General features: G+C 38.3%; 1 protein-coding gene across 8 annotated transcripts in view; it reads left to right on the top strand.

Annotated features, from left to right (window-relative positions):
- The window catches only part of MECOM (MDS1 and EVI1 complex locus), a 591,080-nt gene that overhangs the window by 270,341 nt on the left and 297,283 nt on the right, over nt 1-23,456 (top strand). For all 8 annotated transcript variants that reach the window (XM_080656198.1, XM_080656192.1, XM_080656195.1 and 5 more), the window contains exon 2: nt 23,086-23,423. In XM_080656198.1, the coding sequence (XP_080512324.1) occupies nt 23,086-23,423 (338 nt within the window). The remainder of the gene's footprint in view (nt 1-23,085; nt 23,424-23,456) is intronic.

Here is a 23,456-nt window from a genome sequence, read left to right on the forward strand (position 1 = left end):
AGGAAGCCTGGCAGAGGGAGGGGCAGAGGAGGCTGCAGGGGAACTAACTCCCAGATCAGCCTGCACTTGGGCGGGGGGTGGGGGGGGTGGGGGGGGGCTTTCTCTGCCAGCAGTCCCCACAGGCGACAGTCTATGAACAGGAAGTAACTACATAGTACTTTGAAAGATTTTTGGATTTCCTCAGCTTAATTCAAGTTTTGCTAGGTTGGTTTGGAGTTTATTTCTAATTTATTGCTAGTTTATATTTGTTTGTTTGTAGGCTTTCACAGTTTTTTTTTTTTAAAGAACTTTCTAGGTTGTTTGCTTCTATGAGCATTTACATGTAGGAAGAATTGGGTTTTGTCATTTTAAATAAGGAAAGACTGTGTCATGGTGTGTGTGAGTGAGTCAGAGTGTGTGTGTAAATGTGTGTATGTGTATTTTGAGGGGAGACAACCATAAAACCTTCATTATATATTCCTATATTCTTAGCAACTTTTTTCAAACTTTTTTTTAACCTAGGAAGAAATGTGGTTTTGAGTTATTTAAAAAAATGTTTTGAAACTCCAGAATTAGGAGAATAGTGTCTAGTTCTATAGAAAAGCATTTATTGCAATATGATCTCAGAGCCAGTCTGTAGAGAGTCCTATTGGATTGCTCAATAATGACTAATTTGGCCTTTCAGTTCCCAAGCAAAGAACTTTGGCAGCCAAGTATGTAAATTTTTACCCATCTTCCATTTTGTTTTTTTTCCTCAGGAAACTAGGGAAGGAGTCAAATCTAGGTGTATGTACACATTATAATGAATCTTACAAATCCCAATTTGATTATGTTTACCAGTTAAGAAAACATACTTAATTTTGCCTTTTTTTTTTCTGCTTCAGAGAGTTCATGGACTTACTACCTCTCTAAAGCCTCCTATCCTCCAGAAAAACTTTAAAAAAAAGTCTGTGTCTTAATCATTCAGGCTTATGTAAATTAATATACTCTGCTATTTTGTTTTTCTGTTACTTTATATTATTCTATTTACTTTAGATGAACATCCAGTGGCAAACACATGCCCTCCCTAAAAGGAGTTCATTGGTATTCTCTTTTGGATGTTGCAAATAAGCCCATAAAATAAATGTGACGTCTAGTTCATTCTTCGTCCTTTTATATTTCTTAAGTTGAAAATCCATAGCAGAATGCCTAGAAGTATATTGCAATTTGACAAGATTTGCTTTGTGTGCATATAAAAAAATATGACTTGTAAAAAGAGTAGGTAGAAGAATAGATGTATGGGCACTGTGATGCTATTTTATTGGTATCTTTTGCACCCACTGCAATGAGACTCATGGAATGTTGGACCTAAATTAAAATAATCATAAATAATGTTAAACAATAATAAATAAAGCCCAACTCCTACCCTTTTCCTTTTTTCTTTTTCTCTCTCCTTTTTCTCCAGGAAGAAAATATACAAGTAAATAACACAAAACAGATCATCCACTTTGGGGCAAGGAGGCAGGTGGGCTGAGGGCAGTGTGGACTGAGCAGGCACCTCATACACCCTGTGGATTTGGAGTCCTGGGGTTGGGGTGAGCAGGGAAGGGCACTGGATAGAGAAGGTTGATTTGCAAGGCATGAAACTTTTTCTCAGAGATCTCAAGTGGAGGGACATGGTTACATATAAGTAAAGATTTTTTAAAATATATATTTTATTGATTTTTTTACAGAGAGGAAGGGAGAGGGATAGAGAGTTAGAAACATCAATGAGAGAGAAACATCAGAGAGAAACATCGATCAGCTGCCTCCTGCACACCCCCTACTGGGGATGTGCCCACAACCAAGGTACAGGCCATTGACTGGAATCGAACCTGGGACTCTTCAGTCCGCAGGCCGACGCTTTATCCACTGAGCCAAACCAGTTAGGGCTATATAAGTAAAAATTTAATAAATTCCTGTGAAAACCATTGAGATAAGAGTTGCTTTGGGGCCTTTCCTGAGAAGAGCGAGGAAGGGGTTGTGTACCCGGTAAGCACTTCTTAAAGCCCAGTTCCTGAGCTAGGATTATCAATATATACTGAACAACTTCAAGTGTAGAAATTTAAGGGTGATTAACATGCAAAATTATATTTACTAATTTGAAGGAATGAGGCTTGTTATGGAATCAACATTCCTGAAGAGACTATCAGAAGTAGGGAAGACATCCTTGAATGCCTTACCTGGCACGTTTTCTATTTGTACCTGCACGACGGACGTTGTTTTCTCCTGTTCCTATGCTCATCTTTTGATCTTCATGGGTTCTTCCACCAAAAGAAAGGCCTCTTGGTTCTAAAGGGGCATCATTCTCCAGGGACCCAGAGTTCCCTTGTTGCCTCCTGTCTGCCAAGGGCTCCTACTTCAGTGTTCAGTACCCCAGACTTTTTCTTCTCATCCCCTATATGTGTCCCAATCCCACAGTGGCAGACTTTACTCATCATTGATAAACTAAGTCATGGCATAGAGTATATTGCTTCATCGGGGTTTATTTTATCCCACCCCTCTCCCTCACTAAATCCTCTCAATTTTACTTCCCAAATCTCTCTTATTCTTTGTCCTCCACTATCAGTGGTTTTTTGTTGTTGTTGTTTTAAGTCTTCAGTGTTTCTTTCATGGATTATTGAAATAGCCTCTGACAGGTTCATCAACCTTCCATGTCATCTTTCCTAAATTTCTCCTGTTCGTGGAGTCAGAATATTCATTATAAAACACAACTCTGGTCTTTCCATTCTGCTCCCTAAGATCCTTAACTAGCACCATATTTATTTTAGGAGGAAAAAAGCCAAACTCTAGAATATGGCATAGAAACTATTTGGCTGCTCACTACCTATTTCTTCACATCTGTATCTACCCTCTTTCCTACTATAAATCAGGCAGTTCTGAGACACCCTTAGTTTCAGGCACATACTGACCTGTTGCATACCTTTATACCTCTCAATATGCCCTTTATCTTCCTCGAAAGGTCTCTCCTCCCCTGTCTTTAACCTGGAAATTCTTTGGAAACCATCTTTATTTTTCAACACCCTTTTCAAGTGTCACCTTCTCTGTGCAACCTTTCCTAACCATTCTCACCCTCAGAATCCACTCCTTCCTCCTCTGCACCCTGTACATAATTTGTTGACTGTGGGTACTATATTTTATTTCCATGACTTCCTTCTCTATTGGACTGTGTCTTGTTGAGGCCGGGAATGGGGCCAGACATTTGGCTTCTAGAGTGGAAATGCAGTGTGTGTGGCCCACAGCAAATGTCAAAATGCATATAGAAAGGAGCAGACTATCAATGGTCATGGATACTCTTGAAGATGATTTTGCTTTAATCCAAAGGAATGATGCTAAATTGGGGGGAATTTCAGGTATGAGAACAAGTTGGGTCAGAGATATATTTTGGGGGGTGGGGGACCCAGCTTATGGCAGGCCTGGGTCTACGGGAGCTGAGGGGAGGGAATGCACGTGCATCACGTGTTGTCTGGGGTTTGGCAGAGTGGAGACACCAGTGCTGATGGTGCCCAGATCCCCACACTTAACAGCAGACCCCATAGGTTATTAAAGCTGAGAGCCTATCTGGGAAGATTAGCTGGAGGAAGTGCTTTAACCACGGAGCAAACAGGCAGTCGCTTGATTAGTGCCTCAGACGTGCCATGGCACCATGGTGTTGGGTTTCCATCTGAACCATTACTGGGATATTTGAGATCTGGAGCTTCGGTTCTAGCCTGACCTTGCATTTGATTTCTGAGTCCATGTGTCAGAAATGGGCCTTGCTCACTCCTCTCAGACTGTGTTTCCCAGCAGTGAGTTTTATGTCCTTTGTTTTCGGACATTTGAAAGGGATGCTGAGAATGAACCCATATGGTGTTTGTTTAGATGGGGAATCCTAAATAGCTTCTTGTACTGGGAGAACACAGTAGCAAATATATCTTACAGTAATGTGTTTTAAATCAAAAGGGCTCCATATTTCCCCCTGTGTTTGAATGTGACATTCTTGATCATTCCAGACCCACCTGTCTGAGAACACAGGAATCAAAAACAGGAGTCACTCTCAAATTTCACCTCTATTTAATCCATCACAGAAACATACTGGCTTTTCACTGTATATATATAAAAAAACACACCAGGACATTTAAACAAAGTGACACAGATCATCAGCAGATCAACTGGGAATGACGGCTCAATCAAACAAATGTATGTTGAGAATTTCCACAAGGCAGCCCTTGCAGCAGCCAAGCCAAATTTGTTTAGTATACATGAATTAGCTGTTTAGAAACATTCGCTATGCTGCATGCCAGATGATGACTTTTCTGGGTAAATATCCATTTAGCAGCATATACCCATCCATGAAAGTGTTGGCGTGATTTTGATCTATTCTCTTGGACTCCTGAAATTATGACTTCATTCCACTGGCAGCCAAGGAACAAACCCACACATGCACCATTTAGGCTAAAATAAAGGGGAGGGGAAGCTATGCACTTATTTCAAAATGTAATATAACCACCCAAAAGGTAGGAGAAACTCTGTAAAATTGACAGCCCATTTCACTTTTCTGACAAGCAATAAAGCAAGCATCATTAAAATGGATGTCAAATTACAGGGCAGAGAAGCAGCAGGGAAAATACCTACCTTGTTCTTGGTGTTTGAAATAGCATGGGCATATTTATCCTACCTCCGTCTAAACTTGGAGGAATTCCTTTTTGGGTTAGGGGGTTGGAGGCTCATTTGTGAAATTGGAATTTCAGAATCAGATCCCAACCAAGTAAGAACATTTGAATTCTTTGGGGTAGGGCGTTTAAAAAATGTGTCATTATTTCTTGTATTTAAGTAATTATTTTCTTTTTCACAGTGTCACTTTAAGAATGGAAAACTCTGTTGAGCATAGTCATTAAGCCACGAACAAAAGAGTAAAGTGTTTATAAAAACTCAGAAACAAATACCAAAACTTTCCGGTAGAATTTTCTAACTCTGTGCTTACTCTCATCGGCTGTTGTGAAATCCAGCTTGTGTTGTGCATGGTTCAGCTCAATGTTCTAGTTTATCAACCAAAAGCCTCTCTTTCTGATTCTATTCAACTCGGAAATCCTCAATTTTCAAACAGAAAGCTTGAGGATTCCAGTTTTGGACTGAGGGGGTAATTATCTGAAATTTGTAGGGAGAGATTATTGTTTCCAACCTTTAACCACCTCTAGAAGAGCACTTGGCAACAAACATTTGCTTGAGCAAGTTTTCTGAATGGTCAATCATTTAGAAACCCCCCAGAAAATGTTTCTTTTCCAGTAGTGGCAATGACTTTTGTGGATAACTGCTTCTTTTGAAACCTGTTTAAGATTCAGAGCTGGGTGAGCTACAAAGTACAGCTTTCAAAAATGAAACTCCTCATAAAGAGCATTTTTAAAAGTTGATTCCATTTGAATTTGAGCATCTACTATATTCATAGCACTGCAGGGAGGATTTAAAGATCATTGAGACATAACCCTTGCCCTCAAGTAGCTGAAAATCAAAATGGGAAAATGCACGTGAAAACAACGAACTATAACAGCACCGTGTAAAGACAGAAGGATAGATATGTTTTGAGGTACATTTTATATTCTCTGGGATCTACAGAGGAAGGGGTTCACTGTGGTTGGGGAGGTGATGAACATAGAAAGTGGGAACCCTTAACAGATGAGATGGCATCTGAACTGGATATGAAAGAGTTTCAATGTGTAAATCTTAAAGGCTGCCTCTTCCACGAGGCCATCCCTATCTAAAGTTGTTACCTACACATTTCAAACTGTTTTATTTTATTATCTTATTCTCCATCTATGTGTTGGTTTTCTGTCTCCCCCTTCCCAACAGCTATAAGGTTCATTCAAGCAGGGGCATTGTGATCCTAGGTCACTGTCCCATCTCTAGGTCTCAGAACAAAAGAAGTGCTTTCTAGATCAGAAGGCTGTCAAGGAAACAATACAGAGAGAACCCAAGTTCCACAGGATATTCATGGACAAAGAATACATTATTGTGGCTAGATTGTAGGATGCCATAAAGGCTTAAGATGGCCAAATTGATTATGACCAATCACAAAAGAACTTTCTGAGGTCTTCAGAAAGCTGTGACCAATTTTTGAGAGGAAAATTGATAAGCTCTAATCCTCCCAAGTCTTTTCTAAAATGGGTGTTGATTTTGACAACCCAGGATAAAACTTTCTTGGGGAAATGGTACACCTTTAGCAGCATGCATTCAGCCATGAGAGCAGTTGTATGATATCTTCTTCAATCCCTTTATTCAAAGCTTAAAAATGGGACACATGGCATTGTTCTATTATTAATATTAATGTGCCCCCTAGTGTGGATACACGGGTGCCAGTTTTAAATCCCCAGAGAAAACATTAATGTACGTGTACATGGACTTTTAGTGGCTTGAGTTTGGGGCAGAATAATCTTAGGGCAAGTGGAGATTTGTTGTAAACAAAAGACTTTGTTTAAATATGAATAAAGAAGAGAACAATAACCTGCCATGCTACCATTTGCTCCAACAATGACAAATTTTATATAGTCCCAAGAATACTATTTATCAAAGCAGTTCCCAGATATTGGGATGAACCAGAAGCTCTCAACGAACTGATTGATCACTCTTTGCTCGCAGCTCACTAGGATCACATAGCCACTCCAAAATCAACAGCCTGGAAGAAGATGAAAAGAGGCTTGAAACAAAGGTTGGCATGTTAGGCTAGCAACTGCCTTACATTGCATTGCAGTAAATACATCAACTAATATTCAAAAATGTCTAGTCATGATCTGGTAAGAGCATGGAATGGACTGCACATGACAATTCAATTTTCTATCCCCAAAGGAACCCGGGCTACTTACTCCCTTTTGCATAATAAAGCTTTGAGGGAACTCTAGGTGGGTTTGCCTGTTTCCCTACCTACTGAACTTCTTCAAACACTTGTATATGTTATCAAGGTAGTGTAAGTAGGTACAGCCTGGGAGTATCTGTCTTATCTCCAGCCATCAGCCTAGGAGGTGTTTTGGAGAGTCACCAACTACACCACAGTAATGGAAGGGCAGCTAGAAAGTTCTTCGTGTTCTTCTATCTGTCAGGTGTTTTGCGGCACACCCTCTTTTGAAGCAATGGAATGGGATGTTTGTGTGTGGAGGTGGGGGGTGATTAAACTGCTCTATCCAAGAGATAAAGAGATAAATTAATCCCAAGACTTTTTTTTTTTCTTCTCCTTCCAATCTTGGGCTGAAATCATGGAAAAAACTGATCATTTCCCATCATAAAATACTACTTATTGTTCATTGGCCAATAATGTCTCTTTCAAATATAAACCTTCCTCCAACCTTATTAAGTCCAGGCTATTTCCTGCATCATCATAGAAATCTTGGCAGGGGAGCATTCTGGAATGAGCTCATCTTTTTATACCATGTCAGTGATCACATTGATCTTTCTTTACATTTGGTTTCAACAAGTGTTTATTGAAAGATCTATTGACAGGGGAGTGGTAGAGAATGAATTGTTTGTGAACCATTTCATCACCTTTTGTTGTACCTGAAAGACACTGACCTTTAAGAGCTATCACCCAAGACCTAGAGAGGCCTGAGAACCTTTTTTAATGATAATGATAATGGCATTTGTATTTTTCTCTAAAGTTTACAAAAGATGCTCAAATGCTTTATTTCTTCTGATTCTTATTACAGTTTTATGTCAAAAGTATTTTAAAAAACAGTGTTGTCTATTAGAAATAGAAATGTGAGCCATTAATATAAATTTTAAATTTTCTGATAGCCAATTAAAGAGGTAAAAAGAAACAGGTAGAATTAATTGTACTAACATATTTTATTTAACTCATTATATTCAAAATTTATCTTTTCAGAAGATAATCAATATAAAAATTAGTATATATTTTACAATTTTTTTTGTGCCAAGTTTTAAAAATTAGGTATATAATTTTAAACTTACAGCATCTCTCACTTTGAAGAAGCCACATTTCAAATGCTCAATTGTCTCATGTGTCTAGTGGCTACCATGTTGGGCAAAAATCAGATATGAATAAAGAAACTGAGGCTCAAAGAGATTAAGGGGCTTTCTAGGCTCACATAACTAGTTAGGTATAGTGTTTTGGTTTAAACAGAAATTGGTTTGGGTCTGCGGTTTGCACATTATCTGACTTAACTATGTTCAAATAAATGTGTGAATTGATTTGTGATATTGGGGGTTGAGATTGTAGAACAAAAAGGTAGAGATGTTATGAAGGATGATTTTATCATATATATATGCAGGCAGTCCTCAGGTTACATTGGACTCGATGTACGTCGTTTCGTGGTTATGTTGCCATCTCCCATTTATTTATAAAAGAAAAAATTCCATTATTTCGACGTATGTGCATATGTGCTTTATGTTTTTTATTATTTATTTACCACAAGTAAAGGTCAGGAATTGTTATATTTCTTTTAAATTTTTTTACTGTTTCACTTCAATACTGCTGTGTATGTGCTCCACATGTGTGACATAGGTGCTTATGTAGGTGGGTAACAGCGAAAATCGAGTTATGTCACGCCGTACGAACGGATCTCCGATGTAACCCGAGGACCTACTGTGTATGTGGTATGTGTGTGTGTGTATGTATATGTGTGTATATATGTATATGTATGTGTGTATATATATGGATTCTTTATTGCTAGTTCTAGAAATGCCACAGAATCTGTATCTTTTAAAATAAGCTCCATATGAGCTTTGGATGCACAGCCTGGTTTGGGATAGCTGCTCTAGTCTCTGGATTCCTTTAAGGCTCACCTGCATTTATCCATTCCTATATTTATTTATTAGTTTAATAAGTATTTATTGAACATACACTCTATGCCAGACTCTACACTGATTGCTGAAGATGCAGCTGGCAGAGTCCCTACCCTCATGAAGCTCACATTGTACAACCTACAAAATATGGCTGGCTCATAACAGGCGCTGTAGTAAATGCTGGTGGAATTAAATTTAGTTGGCCATAATTAATATCGATTTACCAATCACCCTTCCTGGAGGATTCAGTAAAAATCTTGAGAAAAGGATAAAAATATGGGCTACCCATATAAAGATTTTTTTGTCTGTCTATTTTCATTCCTTTTATAACAAATATATTTGTAGAGGTTGAAATATGAGGAGGACATGGTAGAAACTCTGAATTGATGCCATTTGGTTAAATTCAACTATTAGCATGTTGAGTATTTGGAGTGTGTATGTGTGTGTGTGTTTGTGTGTGAGTGTGTGTATGCATGTGTGCACAAGCATGTTTATATTCATCTTGTACTTTTCCTTCCTTAAGCGGGACATTTTTACTGTATCCTCAAACAGACTGAAGGCACAATATATGTGATGCCATTGGCACATTTATGTTAAAATTTGCCAAGTTAGAGAAGGAAAAGGAGATACCACTCATTACCTCCAATACAATTGGCTTGCTTTGGCCTGATGTTTTCAAGTCAACACACTGAATTATTATTACAATCTAGAAACTTTTCTGGATTCTGGGGATTCTGCAATAAACAGACACCCATGCTCCCTCCCCTTATCACCTTAAAGTCAGTGATGTTATGGTAGAGGTATACTTTAATAAGCTTTGCCACGGGGCTCACTTGAATTTGGGGTGTGCCATCACATGACCCTTTTATGACTCACCACATATTTATACAAGTTTTTGTTCACTTGTTTCACGTGTGTGTTTTGACTTGAGGTATATAACACTGTTTCTTGAAAGAAATTGTAATGTGCTTCTTTTCCACTAGAAGAGAGTCTGCTCAGCTGGTTTTTCTTCAGCCAAGTGTTTTCATTTGACACTTTAAGCTAGCTAAACTTTGAAGAAAAATGCAGATTTACCCTACTGTTTGAAATGGTGTAGAGATCCAGGAGTGTTAATATAAAAATTCACAAATCCTTTGTACTATACAAATTAATGATCTGTAACCTTTTTTCCAGGTGACTTATTTTGACTTAACTATGTCCAAATAAATGTGTTTATTTTGGAGCCCTCAATGCTACCCAAAACTGACATGTTAAGCATCTCCCATGGCTCATAATATGTACAAGGGATGTGGACCACCCTCTGTTTTCTCATTATGCCAAATAATGGAAAGTGGAAATCACTCTAATCCTTTCTTCTGTGTCTGTTCTACCTCTGCAAATATGATAAACTCAATCCAATTAAAAGTCATTACCTCGCCAAGGCTCAGCCGCAGTCTATAACCTTTTGTTTCACAATCCTTTCGATTACCTGTCTTCATCACAAGTAGAATTTCTAGCCATCTTCCCCTTCAGTTTTCTCTTAAAGAAGAATATCACTTTTACTGTTGACTATTGTAGTCTTGTTTTCTGTGCCATTCACTTGACTGTATGCAATGGAGCTTTATATTATTCAAGTTCATGCTTCCTGGGCGCTTATCTCTTTGACTGGATTGTAAGTCCTTTGAAATCAGCAATTTCACTTTATTCTTCTCAGTGACCCCCCATGTGCATTGCATATAAAAGTCTTGCTAAGATTTAATAGTGATGATGCATATTAAAAAGTTGAATGAAGTAAATCTATTAATATAACAACAATGGCAGCAAAACAACAAAAGCAACAACAGCACAAAGTCACAATGTATTATTAAGCCACGATGTAATTATTCCATAGACTTCAGGTATCTCTCCTACCCCATTGATTTTCTTTACATTATATACTTTTCATAGAATTAAAACATTTCCATTTTTTTCCTCCCAAGCAGTCATAGTTTGCATAGGTTTACATATATTGATCCACAATATAATTGAATCAGCAAGCATCTTAGATGCTTAGGTTAGTAACCTGATAATTTTCTGGCTTCTTTAGCTTTGAGATTCTACAGTGTTATGAAAAATGGGTATTTCAATCAATTATCTTAAAGTTTTAGCAACATGATACCAAAAGATTTTACTTAACTAGCATAGCTATAACCTATTGAAGCAAGCAGTTTGTTTTAAAAGATTTATTGGAAAAAATCCATAAAATGATCAGCAAAAGCACAAAACAAAATCGCTGAGATTTTGTTTATTATGGAGCATAATATCTGGGTTTAAATGACTCATTCTATATAATGTTGATAAAACTGGGCAGCAATATATTTTATGCATATACTACTAAATGAAGTTACAAATATTTGGGTTTTTGGCATTTCTTTTTACAAAGCACCTTGTTGAATAAATAGCTCATTTTTTTTTTTTTTTTTAGATTCTTTTTTCACTATGTAAATACAGTTCTTGAAATTTGCTTTGCTACTTTGGCTTTTGGTTACATTACTTTGACTATCAAAGGCACATGTAGATATTATCTGGGGAAGGACCATTATTTTTTTTGAAAAGTGTGGGATATCAGAAATCAGTAGTACTACCATTTCTTCCGATGACTCTTGCTTTAGATGGGGAGGTTCCAGAATGATCTGGCCAGTCTTCCCTCTGAATACAGCACTGTTCTGAGGTCAACCAGAACTATCTCTGGTTTGTTTGGCACAACTTTGCATTCAAACTGGAAGGAAGATAGATGTTGTGGTTTGGGTCCGGTGGGTGAGATTCATTGGCATCATGGCAGCCCTACCTGCTTCACAGTAGAACTTTCCGTTTTTGTCACTGAAATAGACCATGCAGAAATGCATTCTTACTAGTCACACCAAAGGGAAGCCATCCACTTCTCCGTGCAGTTTGCTCCTGGCTTATTTTGTAATGGAAACGTGGGCAATGTGATTTTAGAATCTGCTGGTTTTAGAAGCAGTGGGAGTAAATCATCCCTGTTTTGATGCTCATGGTGCTGTGAAGAATTTGGGGATACTCAGAAATAAATGTGAACTAAAAATGCATTTCTATCAAGAATTGAAATCAGTTTTACTTAATTTAGCACATATGTAGATTTTGTTAATCTAAGGCTAGGGGTTTCTATAATATTGGCATGCCCAATTGCAGTTATTTATACCCAACTCTCAACAGTCTTCACTTTTCCTAAACTCATCCTAGAACTTATTTTATTGCATTGCCATGTACTGTTACCATCTCTATCTTCACTACTCGACTCTAAGCCATGTGAGGCAGGAAATGGATCTTATTTATGTCTATATCTAGCCTTAGCAATTTGTACAGTTCCAGGTACAACATGGCACCAGATAAATGTTTTGGAATGGGTAAATGAATAGGTCTGAGAAGTAGCATCTTTGGCAAAGACTATAGCCCCAACATTTGTCATCTAAGTCCCCTTTTAGTGCTATCAGAGACTACACTTTTGTAGTGTATCCACAAAATTTGAATTGGAATGTGCAGTTGAAGCCTTCACACAAAACCAGTAAAGTCTGGGACATCTGTTTAATCCTTCACTTTTCATAGTATGGAGCCCACCAAAGATTTGGAAAGTCAAGACTATATTTATTCTCCAGAGGAAACTTTATCAACCAGTGCAAAAGTTTACTGGCACTAGCTGGTGATATAATGGGTAGTTTAAATCCTGCTAACTGCAAATAATTTTTCAACAGTGTTTATGATGGTGGTAGAGTTTAGTGAGGCAGAAGTACAGATAACATAAATATTTTGACAAAAGCTGATTGTATTGGAGTCATCAATAAATTAGACCCAGTTTGTAAATAAATTTAGTTTTTGCCAGCAGACATTTATAATCCTCTCTTGCTGCAAACGATAGTAATTTATGTAGAAGAGGCTCTGAATGCCTTTCTTTAAAAGTCAGTTCTCATTAGGGGGCAGTGCCTGGTGCCCGTCAAGTGTCTTAGACTGTGTGACTCAATTAGACATGAAGGATACTGTACAGAGCACCCAATGCTACTAGTTATTGTACATGTTGATAATGACAATTTCCAGAGACCATGCATAGTTTGGTAGTCTATGAAGTTGTCATATTATATCATTCCCTTAAATACCTAGCTTGTGTTACCACTTAGCAATGTTGAAATTACCCCGTTTTAAATCATAAGTGCTATTTAGTGTATGTATACACATATTCATAGCACATCTGTTCATATTTTTCTAAAAACATTTTTTTATCAAAGTGTATAATGTTTTCTCAAAAATTTAAAAACACACACACACCTTCCTTTTATGTTTTTCAATGACATTCCTTCTATCCCCATGGTTTTGAATGATTTTATGTTTGCTATGATGTAGTGTTGGGAAACTCAATATGAGGGTCTTTAGAGCTTGGAATGGGAGCAGAAAATTGCACTCTTTGGAACCATCTAAATTTATTTTACACTAAAGATACTGTATTTGCAATGGAGCCAGAGTCTGTGCTGACATTAAACAAATCAAGGAACTTTTTTCACAGAATGACTTGAAGATCAGAAGTCACTGTTTCTATTACCATGCCTTGTAGAGAACAAGGACCATTGTTCATTTTCAAATAAAATCTAATTTTGAGACTAGTAAAATTTTTTTGCACACTCTCTGGTCCTTATCAAAGCAAGAGTGTGGTTAGGTTAGTGTTCTATTGCTTGTTCACATTCCATTTTATCAGCAAGCCATTGCTACAACTCCCTCTTCTGCCAGACATGCATAATTATTTTCTTTTCTTTATGGAGGACTCTGGCTATAAGAAAGCTCTTCTGTTTTGTAGCAGTGAGAAAAGGCCTGCATCAAGTCAGCTGCGAGAACGCATTTGAACTTACATTTACACTGTTATTCAGTTCTCCCGCACGCCTATCTTTGTTTACTACATGATAGAGAGTAGAGCAAAAATCTCATTTACTTTTTGATCTTCACCTTTTGGGGGTTGTTTTGAATATTTTCACCCGGTTAATATTAGAATTCAGCTTCCTTGCTACAAAACACACTTTCCCCCTCTCCTTCCTTTAACTTGCAGCTTTTGAGTTTTGGTCTGTCCTTCGGAGGCAGGAAGGATCTCTGCCAAAGGCACCAAGCCACACTTAGGTAATTACAATAAACAAGTTGGGGCTCTCATTTCACGTGCAGAGCCGAATGAAGCAGAGCTGTGGTCAAAGGGATCCCAGTTGCTCCTCCATTAGCAGTGGCACATTAATGCGCCCTCATGCTCCCCTCCCCCCTTTAAACACTTATTTGTAAGGAAGCAAATCAGGTCACTCTTTAGCATGTGAAGAGCTGCAGGTTTCTTCTGAAACCACCATCAACAACATAAACAAATTAGAGGTAGTAAACCACACATTCTGCCCACACGTAAACCACAGTCCTCACCAGAGGGCAGTCTACTTAATGTGAGAATAACAGCCCAGTTTTATAAGCCTCTTCTGGGAATAAATTCCAGTTTCACTGGTTGGAGCAAAGTTAGGCAGCCAGAGTACAGTCTCTCCTAGGTTACACGTTGGGAGAGATCAAACCAATTCTCAGTGTCTTTCCAGGAAATATATTTTATAAGTTTTTGACACACCGAACCTGGACCATCCTTTGGATTTCATTGCATAGAACTGGGATTACTTGAGTGGAGTGGACTTGGGGCTGAACTTGTCCATGTGCTCATTTTATGGATAGGGAAACAGGGACTCTCAAACTCTGACTCTAAAGGTTACTCTGGGCACTGGAGGCATATTATTGGATCCAGACGGCTAGGCCAGGGCTTATGCCACTCCTGCTGGACCCAAATGCAAGTGGCATAGTTTACAATCCCCATCTTGACCCATATGGGAGCTGTAAAATATTCTCTATACCTTCCTGATGCTGACATGGCTTCCTTTCCTGACAATGGTTAGTCCTCAACTAATGTGTCCAGCCCTAAACTAATGTGTTCCGTCATCAGTAAATTCCTGCCTGTGATAGTCTTTTCTTAAATACCTGTTTAAACAGTAATTTAGATAAGAGTGTCCCATTTGTGTGCAACAGGAAATGCCTGCCTTCTTTTAGATACGCTGGCAAATAATTACTGTAGATATGGTTTGAATACTGAAAGGCTGTACTCTGGTCATTTTAGACTGCCTGAGGAGTCACCACCCAGTCTGCTGCGGCATAATCCCAGGGCATTTCTATTTTACTCTAAATAAAACTGAAGGAAAATCACTTTGGGGAAATAAAAAGCTTCTGAGAAAAGCCATCAGGTCAAAGGGTGCCAAAAGTCTCTTAAAAATGTGTATTACTAAAAGAAAGTCAAGGCACGTAGTCATAATGTAAAAGAAACACTATCTGATATATGATAAGTCTGTTCTTACCTGGTCACTCCAGTGGGTATTGGTGATCATGGCTCCCTAACAACAGAATAAGCCAAACATTAACCAGGTCATGTTTTTCCTTGGAGTAGTACTCATAGAGGTTTAACGCCCTTATTTTAGCTGTTTTAGATTCTGTAAATAGATACCAAAGGGCTTTACTGGTACTTTAACTATGAATTTTCTGGAAATTTATTCCCATAACCATTTTTAAAAAGGCTTAGTTCCATCTCTGTAGAAGAACTTTTGCAAGTGGTCAAAAGCATTTCAGAATCGCTTAGAAGCCACCAGTTTAAGTCCCAAACCATATTTGTTTAGTGAAATGTCTGTGAAATCCCTAGGAGGGTGGAGAAACTCTTAACCAGATTTAAAAGCCACAGAACAAGCAAGAAATATGCCACATCCTAGGAGAAAGACAAATGTTTGCTCATTGATTTGGTCCCTTACTTTCAGTTCATGTGATATTCTTTGCTATCTCCCTTGTTTGTCTCTCCACGCTCTTCCGTACATTTTAGGGCTCCTTGACAGCCCATAAATGAAATGCTTTTGGGAGGTCCTGGGAGGAAAAGTTCCATAAGGAAGAGGTGGAATAGCATGGTATCAGGAAGTAGCAAATACTGGAGATGCAAGGAAGCTTAAAAGGTCATTAAAAAAAATTCCATGTGCCAAGCCATGTTGATAGACTAGTTCACAAAAATAATGGTCTCTAGAGACAAAAGTCTATAAATGCAGTGTTGTGTCAAAAGATCCATGGAGGTCTATTTTCTTCTCACCTCTCTCTGGAGGCAGCACTTTCTGAAGACCATGTCCGTCAGCAGCTTCTCATTTCCATAGATGCCTCTCTTGTTTAAGCCTGTGCCTCTGGACCCTTACGACAGTCCTTCCAGTCTACTTGGAGTTGGTCTTCTGGAAGTTCATTTTGCTTACTTTTACGAGTTTCCTTTCTTCCTTTCTTTGGGATCTTAAACGTCATTACCTTGGGGCCATTCTCACAGAATATTCTGCTGGCCAGTTCAGAGCCTCCTTCTTTGTTCCATTGGTGTGTCTGGCCTGACGGGCTCCACCCTTTCCCCCAGCCCAGTATGCTTCTCTTGGCTTTGCTGCTGGTGCGCAGAGCTGGTTCCTGAGGTCCTCTGCCTTCTCACAAACAGGCTGCTGTAACCGCTCTGGAATTGTCCTAACAAGGGAAGAAGAGCACGTCCGGTTTGAATTTGGGAAGGAAATTGATGTCTTCCCCCGCCCTTCCCTGCCCCATCATTAGCAGGCACCGACTCATGGACTCGTGTTCATGTGCTCACGTCCTACCAGGAGGTCCCTGGTGGGGCTTGAGGTTTGGCAGCTCCTCCTCTCCTCCTAGAGCTGGGCACGCATCCTCAGCGCTCAGCCACGTGTAATCCTTCCTGTCTGCTTGCAAGTTGGGCACAAAGTACTGGCGCTTGGGCCCACCCTATCCTTTAGTAGCAATTAACCTTTACTACAGAGCTTCCTTTGAAGTTTGCTCATGTTTTTATTACAAAACTGCAATGAGGAACATAATGGGGGGAAATGTCTAAATTTCTGAGTTACCTAATCTGTTCAATTCCCTAGCTGGTCTCCTCCTGGCAGTTGTTTCTTGTAGTTATGATCTCAACCAGTCTGCCTGCGATCTCAAACCATGTTTCTGTCTCAGCCTATTTTTAAGATTAGTGAGCTATTACACACACACACACACACACACACAGCAAATGCACAGTGTGTGCATTGGGAGGATGTTTTATATGCATATGTGTATACAGCTGAGTATAAAGAACTGATTTCTTGCTTAGTGCCTACAGAAATCAGCCTTGCTTTATTGCCACACTACCCATCGATGCTTTTAATATTAGTATTAAACTCTGTTTAGCTGTTAAATATTTTCTATCAATGAACTAATGTGAAGAGTAGAAAGAAAAAATATTTATGTTAGCACCATTAATGATAATGCTGAGTGATAAGTATGATGACGGGTACTGAATGGCTATTAAGGGTGAAACTCGGGATTTTGAATGGCATCTGCCCAGAAGATTTGCAGTTAAACTAGGCAGAGAAGCCAAGTGAAACAAATGGTGAGTTATATAAAACCCACAAAAAGAGAAGGCGTTTTAGGCCAGCCTTGCAAATAAGAACCAAAGAATTACGAGTGAAATGGCTTTTTTTCTCCTAGCTTGCTGCTCACAGGAGCTCAAATAAATGAAATCATTTTTCTCTGCTTTTCACTCAGCAGTAAATCATTAGAGATCCAAGGTTGGTAGAAAAGCAACTGTGGAACTCAAAGAAAATATAAGAGAATCTTCTTTTTTCCCCTCTTAGGATAGGTAAGGACTTTCTAAGAGGAAAATCACAAAGGAAAAATATGGTTTATTCCATAAAAGTTAAACATTTTATACAGCAGAAACCTCATTAAAAAGCCAAATGATAAATGATTTACTGTAGAAAGTAGCAAAAATTATATCAAAAGGTTAATTTTTATTATTATTAATACAGCAGACCAATAAAAGCCCAATTAAAAATGGACAAAAACAACAAATAATTTGCAAAAGAAATACGAATGAAAAAAAATTTAGTCTCATTAACCACTGAGATGTGAATTAAAGCAAGAATAAATGTATAATCTTTTCCATTGCATCAATAAATTTTCAAAACAAGACATAATAATAAATGCCAATGTAGTTGGTAGGAGTATAAGTTGGTATACACCCCCAAAAAGCCATCTGTTAATATCCAATGAGCTTTCATATAGGAATCTAACCTAAGGAAATTAAAATGGACAAATATAAATATTTATATGAAAGAATGTTTCTTTCAGTGGTATTTATAGTTATCAGAAAATTAAAAGCAACAAAAATAAATGCTATGGAAATAGTTCAGTTATCATGGATTCATATAATGGAATATTATACAGTAATTAAATTTAGTTTTGAAAATATTTTTGAATCATAAGGAAGTGTTCATAATAACATATCAAGTGAAGAAACAGAAAAACAAACTATTCATGTAACATGGTCACAATTTGGAAAACAAACTAACCAACTTTAAATAATGTATTTTTTTAAAAAGGGTAAAAGGGAGGACTGGATTTGGACACCTGGGGCTAGACTCCGTTGACTTTGGCTATACTGTTTAGCATCCTTGAGTATCAGCTTCCAGATTTGCAAGATGGAAGGTTATGCTTCTCACCATGTTTTCTCATTGGTTGTGAGTGTCAAAATGAGAAAAATAAAACATGGCTCAGTGGTTGAATGTTGACCTATGAACCAGGAGGCCACGGTTTGATTGCTGGTCAGGGCACATGTCCAGGATGCAGGCTCCATCCCCAGTGTGGAGTGTGCAGGAGGCAGCTGGTCAATGATTCTCTCTCATCATTGATGTTTCTATCCCTCCCTCTCTCTCTGAAATCAATAAAAAATGTATTTTAAAAAATGGGAAAATATAGATACAGTTATGAAAGCAGTTATTATTATTATCTATATTATTTCTGAAATTTCCTCTTTGCATATTCTGATTTTGTTTTCAAAATGAAAGTCACCTCAAGTGGGAACCTATGTTATTCAAAGAGTCATAGAAAGACATATAATCTAATCCAAGTGTGTGCTCTTGTTGGGTCTCTGGGGATATTAGAACATTTAAATTTTGAATTGAAGAGGTTGATTTCCAAGCTGTTTTCCCAAGTCATTTGCCTCAAATCCAACAATAAATTTGTCTTCTGTCCTCACTCAGTTAATGACACACCTAAAGGATGCATGAAACAAATTCCAGTAACAGGCAGCTCAGCTCCAAGAAGTTACAAGCATTATTTATCTTTATGGACCACTGATGTATATAGCATTTATTACCTGATACTTACCTATTGTAAATGTGCCCACTTTGTCAGTGTGATATTTGAGCAATGCTTTAATTAACTGTAGCTATAGCTCAGGGAGAGGAACTACCATTTTTTCTCCAATAACACAGATTTAATGGAGATATGATAATTGAGGTAGTTTATCATTGAGATGAAATGTTTTACCAGCTTTTGGGATAGTTCTTGAGTAACATACATGAATGCATGAGTTTATTTTGGTTTATGCAAATATTCAACACAGTGTGAGAAACTGCATTTGCTGTTGAAAATTTCATAATGCTAGATTACATTAAAATATTGTTTCCTGTTTTGATACATAAAACTCAGCAGGTTTATATTTCCTTTTTTTTTTGTCACCACAGCCCTTTTTATATTTAATCCTTTTTTATTCTTTTTATATTTAATTCTGATGACACTAGATTAAAGGTGGTTTGAAAGCAAATGGCCTGAGTTTGCATATACATTTAATGCCACATGTGGATGAATAGGACCCTGAGTCTGTCTCCTGGATTTTCTGGACCTATATAAGTTGTTCTTTAGGTTTAATAGGAAATTTTTGCCATTGTAAGCAGAACTGCATTCAGGCTTTAAATTCAAATTCTTCTGTGCAGTAACCTGGGCATACAAGTATTTTGTCTCCACAGGAATTGAAATCCAAATGCATTCATTTAAATTATGCATTGGGAGAGTTTATGGGTAATTCAAAGGTCATGGATCAGCTATGCCAGTGGGAGGGCCCAGATGGGTTTGACTCTATCCTTTTTTTAAGATTTGGGATTACTTTGATGGAACTGATGGTATGACTGATTTAACCCTTTGAGGAAGTAGGGGAATTTCTACTGACCTTGAATAGATAATTACTAGAGGAAATAGTTCTATTTATTTGGATGCCTTTTGGTTTCCTGCTGCTTAAATGGACAAGTCTACAGATTACACAATGTCTTCCGGTTTATAGCACTCATTTACAGAGAAAAACAAAATGTTCACAATGGGTGACAAATCCCTTTAAGAATCTATAAAGTAACTCCACATTTGCAGTCGTTAAATGTTACAATTCTAAAGAGATACTTTTATATGTTTCTAGTTCTATCAAGAGTGCTAGTGAATTTTTGGCTCTTCAGCTGAAGTGCAAAAGCTCCCTGAAGGACAAAATAAGATAGACTTTATCAAGGGTGTATCAAGGGTGTTTGGACCCTGAAGTGTATTTCTCTGATAAAGTATCTTTGGGGCATTGTTTGAATTGTTTCTTTTGAAGTTGTGTTTGGAGAAAAGTTTGTAATCTGTTGTGGCCCATCTCTATGGGATTAAAGGTGCTTTTCAGGATCAAAATAGTTCCCTATATTTGATAGAAAAATATTGATTTGGTTTAATAGTTTAATAAAATTCTTAGGTTAGTTATCTATTTCATAAGAATCTACTAAGCACCTGTATGCAGCTCATCAGGGGAATTCTGACTCTTGGAGAAGTGTGAGCTCTGAGACTTCCGTGCAAGGCCTTGTTTCATAGCTGGAAATCTGAGAATCATTCCCATTAAACTCCAAGTAGCAATGCACAGCATTATGGGATCATCACACCAAGCAGAGACATGTAACAACTCAAGGAAGGAGGATACTTGTGTTAAATAATATGGTAAGGGGACAAGTTAGGACTTGACCTGGGAGGCTGTCTAGAAGTTGGACAGGCAGAGGGGAGCAGAAATAGGTAACTGGGCAGGCAGAACCACAGAGAAAGTATTCACTGAGCTTGGAAAACAGGGGCCTCTTATTGAACAGTCAGAGAGAAAGGGACAATGGTTTTAAAATGAGAGAGATTTTATTCTAAGTTTCAGAACTTTAGATTTTTACCTGTGGGCACTGGGAATGATTGGAGACTATGCCATGGGGAAATATGTGTGCCAGGAAGATTCCTAAGTCCAGCAGCATTGTACAGGCCTAGAGCTGAGGGATACTGGAAAAGCCTGGAGGTCTGAGACCAATTGACTAGCAGAGAACTGTTAGAAATTCCGGAATGAAAACGTGGGTTGAAAAAAGTGGGATGAAGGTGAAAATCGTGCAAGAAGAATGGACAGCCTTTAATGACTGAATAGCTTGGAGGATGAAGGAGAGAAGATGTCCATGTTATTTTAGGGTACTGAACATGGCTAATTAGGGGGAAATAGTATTCCTAATGGAAGTGGGCAGGAGACTTGATTGAGGGCAGAGGATAATGTGCATGATTTTGGATATACGGAACCTGAATGATTACGAGCTTGTATTTTGGGAACAAATGTCTCATAGGAATCCAGTTCTGTGCTTGGTTTAGATGGAATTATCTCATTGTTTCAATCAAGAACCAAGCACTTCCTTCGAAAGATACTTTTGCATGTGCTATAATTTTCATTTTAGAAAGCTTTAAGAGGATTCCGTACTTGATGGCAATTGTTATTTTGTGTTACAGTTACTTAACTTCCATAAAGAATCAGAGAAGGAATTGGGGCTAGAACTCAGGTTTTCTACCCTCTTGCCCAATAAGCTATCTTGGAAGACTTTAGTAATTCATAGAACTGCAGGTTGGGTAGAATCATAAGTCATCTACTCTAGTCACCAACCTGAAACTAGAATTCCTCCATTCCGTTTGTAGCTCTGGTTATCCAGGCTATATTAGAACCCCTGCAATGGCAACTTAAGGCAACTCATTTTACCTTTGAGTGGCTCTGATTGAAATATTTCTTCTTGTAATTTTAACCCATTTTTCTTAGTTCTCCCTGGAAAGGCCTACAAATCAAATCTATCACATATAATTCATAGTCTAGTCCGAGTGGACAAGAACCATATGTTTATTTGCTTTAAAAATAGCTGAAATCCTTTTCAACTGGTAAATTGGTGGGAAACTCAAGCTTAGTCATTATTCTTTATAATTTCCCTTTATCCCCAAGAAGTTGCATAAAGATCTTAAGGTCTGACATGGTGTGCTCCTTTCCTTCAGGTGTGGGGGCGGAGCTGCTTTGGGGAGACCTTAGAGCCCTGGCGCTGTGTCCAGGCTCCTAGTCACTTTACCCTGCTATATACCCTCCGTGGTCTTGGCATCCGCCCCGCGGGACTGCTCCATTTAGACACCCTCCGATTTCTTCTCTTTCTCAGTCCTCAGGAAATGCTCTCTTTTGGGTGCACCCAAGACACCTTCTTCCCCATGTCCCCTCTAGAAATCTCACCTAGTTTCCTTAATGATTTTTACTTTTACAAATATCCAGAGGAATCACCAGCTTCAAGTAACTTTAATGATCTTCTCTGTGGCAGTTACTGAGGGCTTGGCAATGTGTTTGAAATGAGAAAGGAAAAATAGAGAAAGAACAAACATAAATTAATATTCCAATAAATAAGCCTGCCACAAATTCAAGCCTTGTTGCACATGGCAGCCTTTGGAATCTTTGACAACTCTCCTATAATTTAGTCCAAGACACTAGTGCATGATACAATTTTCTAATAGTTAAATGCTATTAACTCCCACTCTGGGATGGTATGCGGGGTGATAGGTACACGCTGTTTTATTTCTTATCTCTACTCTATTCATAACAATAATTAAATTGCTGATTGTTTTCCAGATGGATAATGGATTGAATTGGCCCATGAGAATATTATTGACAGTTGAATATTAATTCATTTGATTTATGGATTCACTGCAGATAAACCAAAGAAACAATAATCTCCCTCCCCCATCTGTGAATAACAGATTTTTTAAAAAATACATTTTATTGGTATTTCACAGAGAGGAAGGGAGAGGGATAGAGAGCTAGAAACATCCATGAGAGAGAAACATCGATTCAGCTGCCTCCTGCACACCTCCCACTGGGGATGTGCCCGCAACCAAGGTACATGCCCTTGACCGGAATCAAACCCGGGACCTTTCAGTCCACAGGCCGACGCTCTATCCACTGAGCCAAAACCAGTTTCAGCTGTGAATAACAGATTTTAATGCAGGCCTATTTTAACAATGATCCTCCCCTATTTTATTTTCAAAGAAGAACAACATTCTAAAGTAACCACCTAGCTGTAGGATTTCATTTCTTCTAAATTAGCAAGAATTCATGAAGTTATTATTTATTCACAGGTAATGAGTGTGTCTATGGCAGTTACCCTGACATTCCTTTGGAAGAAATGCCAGATGCAGATGGAGTAGCCAGCACACCCTCCCTCAATATTCAAGAGCCATGCTCTCCAGCCACATCCAGCGAAGCGTTCACTCCAAAGGAGGGCTCTCCTTACAAAGCCCCCATATACATCCCAGATGATATTCCCATTCCTGCTGAGTTTGAACTTCGAGAGTCAACTATGCCTGGAGCGGGACTAGGAATATGGACCAAAAGGAAGATTGAAGCAGGTGAAAAGTTTGGGCCTTATGTGGGAGAGCAGAGGTCAAACCTGAAAGACCCCAGTTATGGATGGGAGGTAAGAATATATTTTATTATCACATTTATATAC

The sequence above is a fragment of the Plecotus auritus genome (genome assembly GCF_963455305.1).
Source record: "Plecotus auritus genome assembly, chromosome: 2".
NCBI lineage: Eukaryota > Metazoa > Chordata > Mammalia > Chiroptera > Vespertilionidae > Plecotus > Plecotus auritus.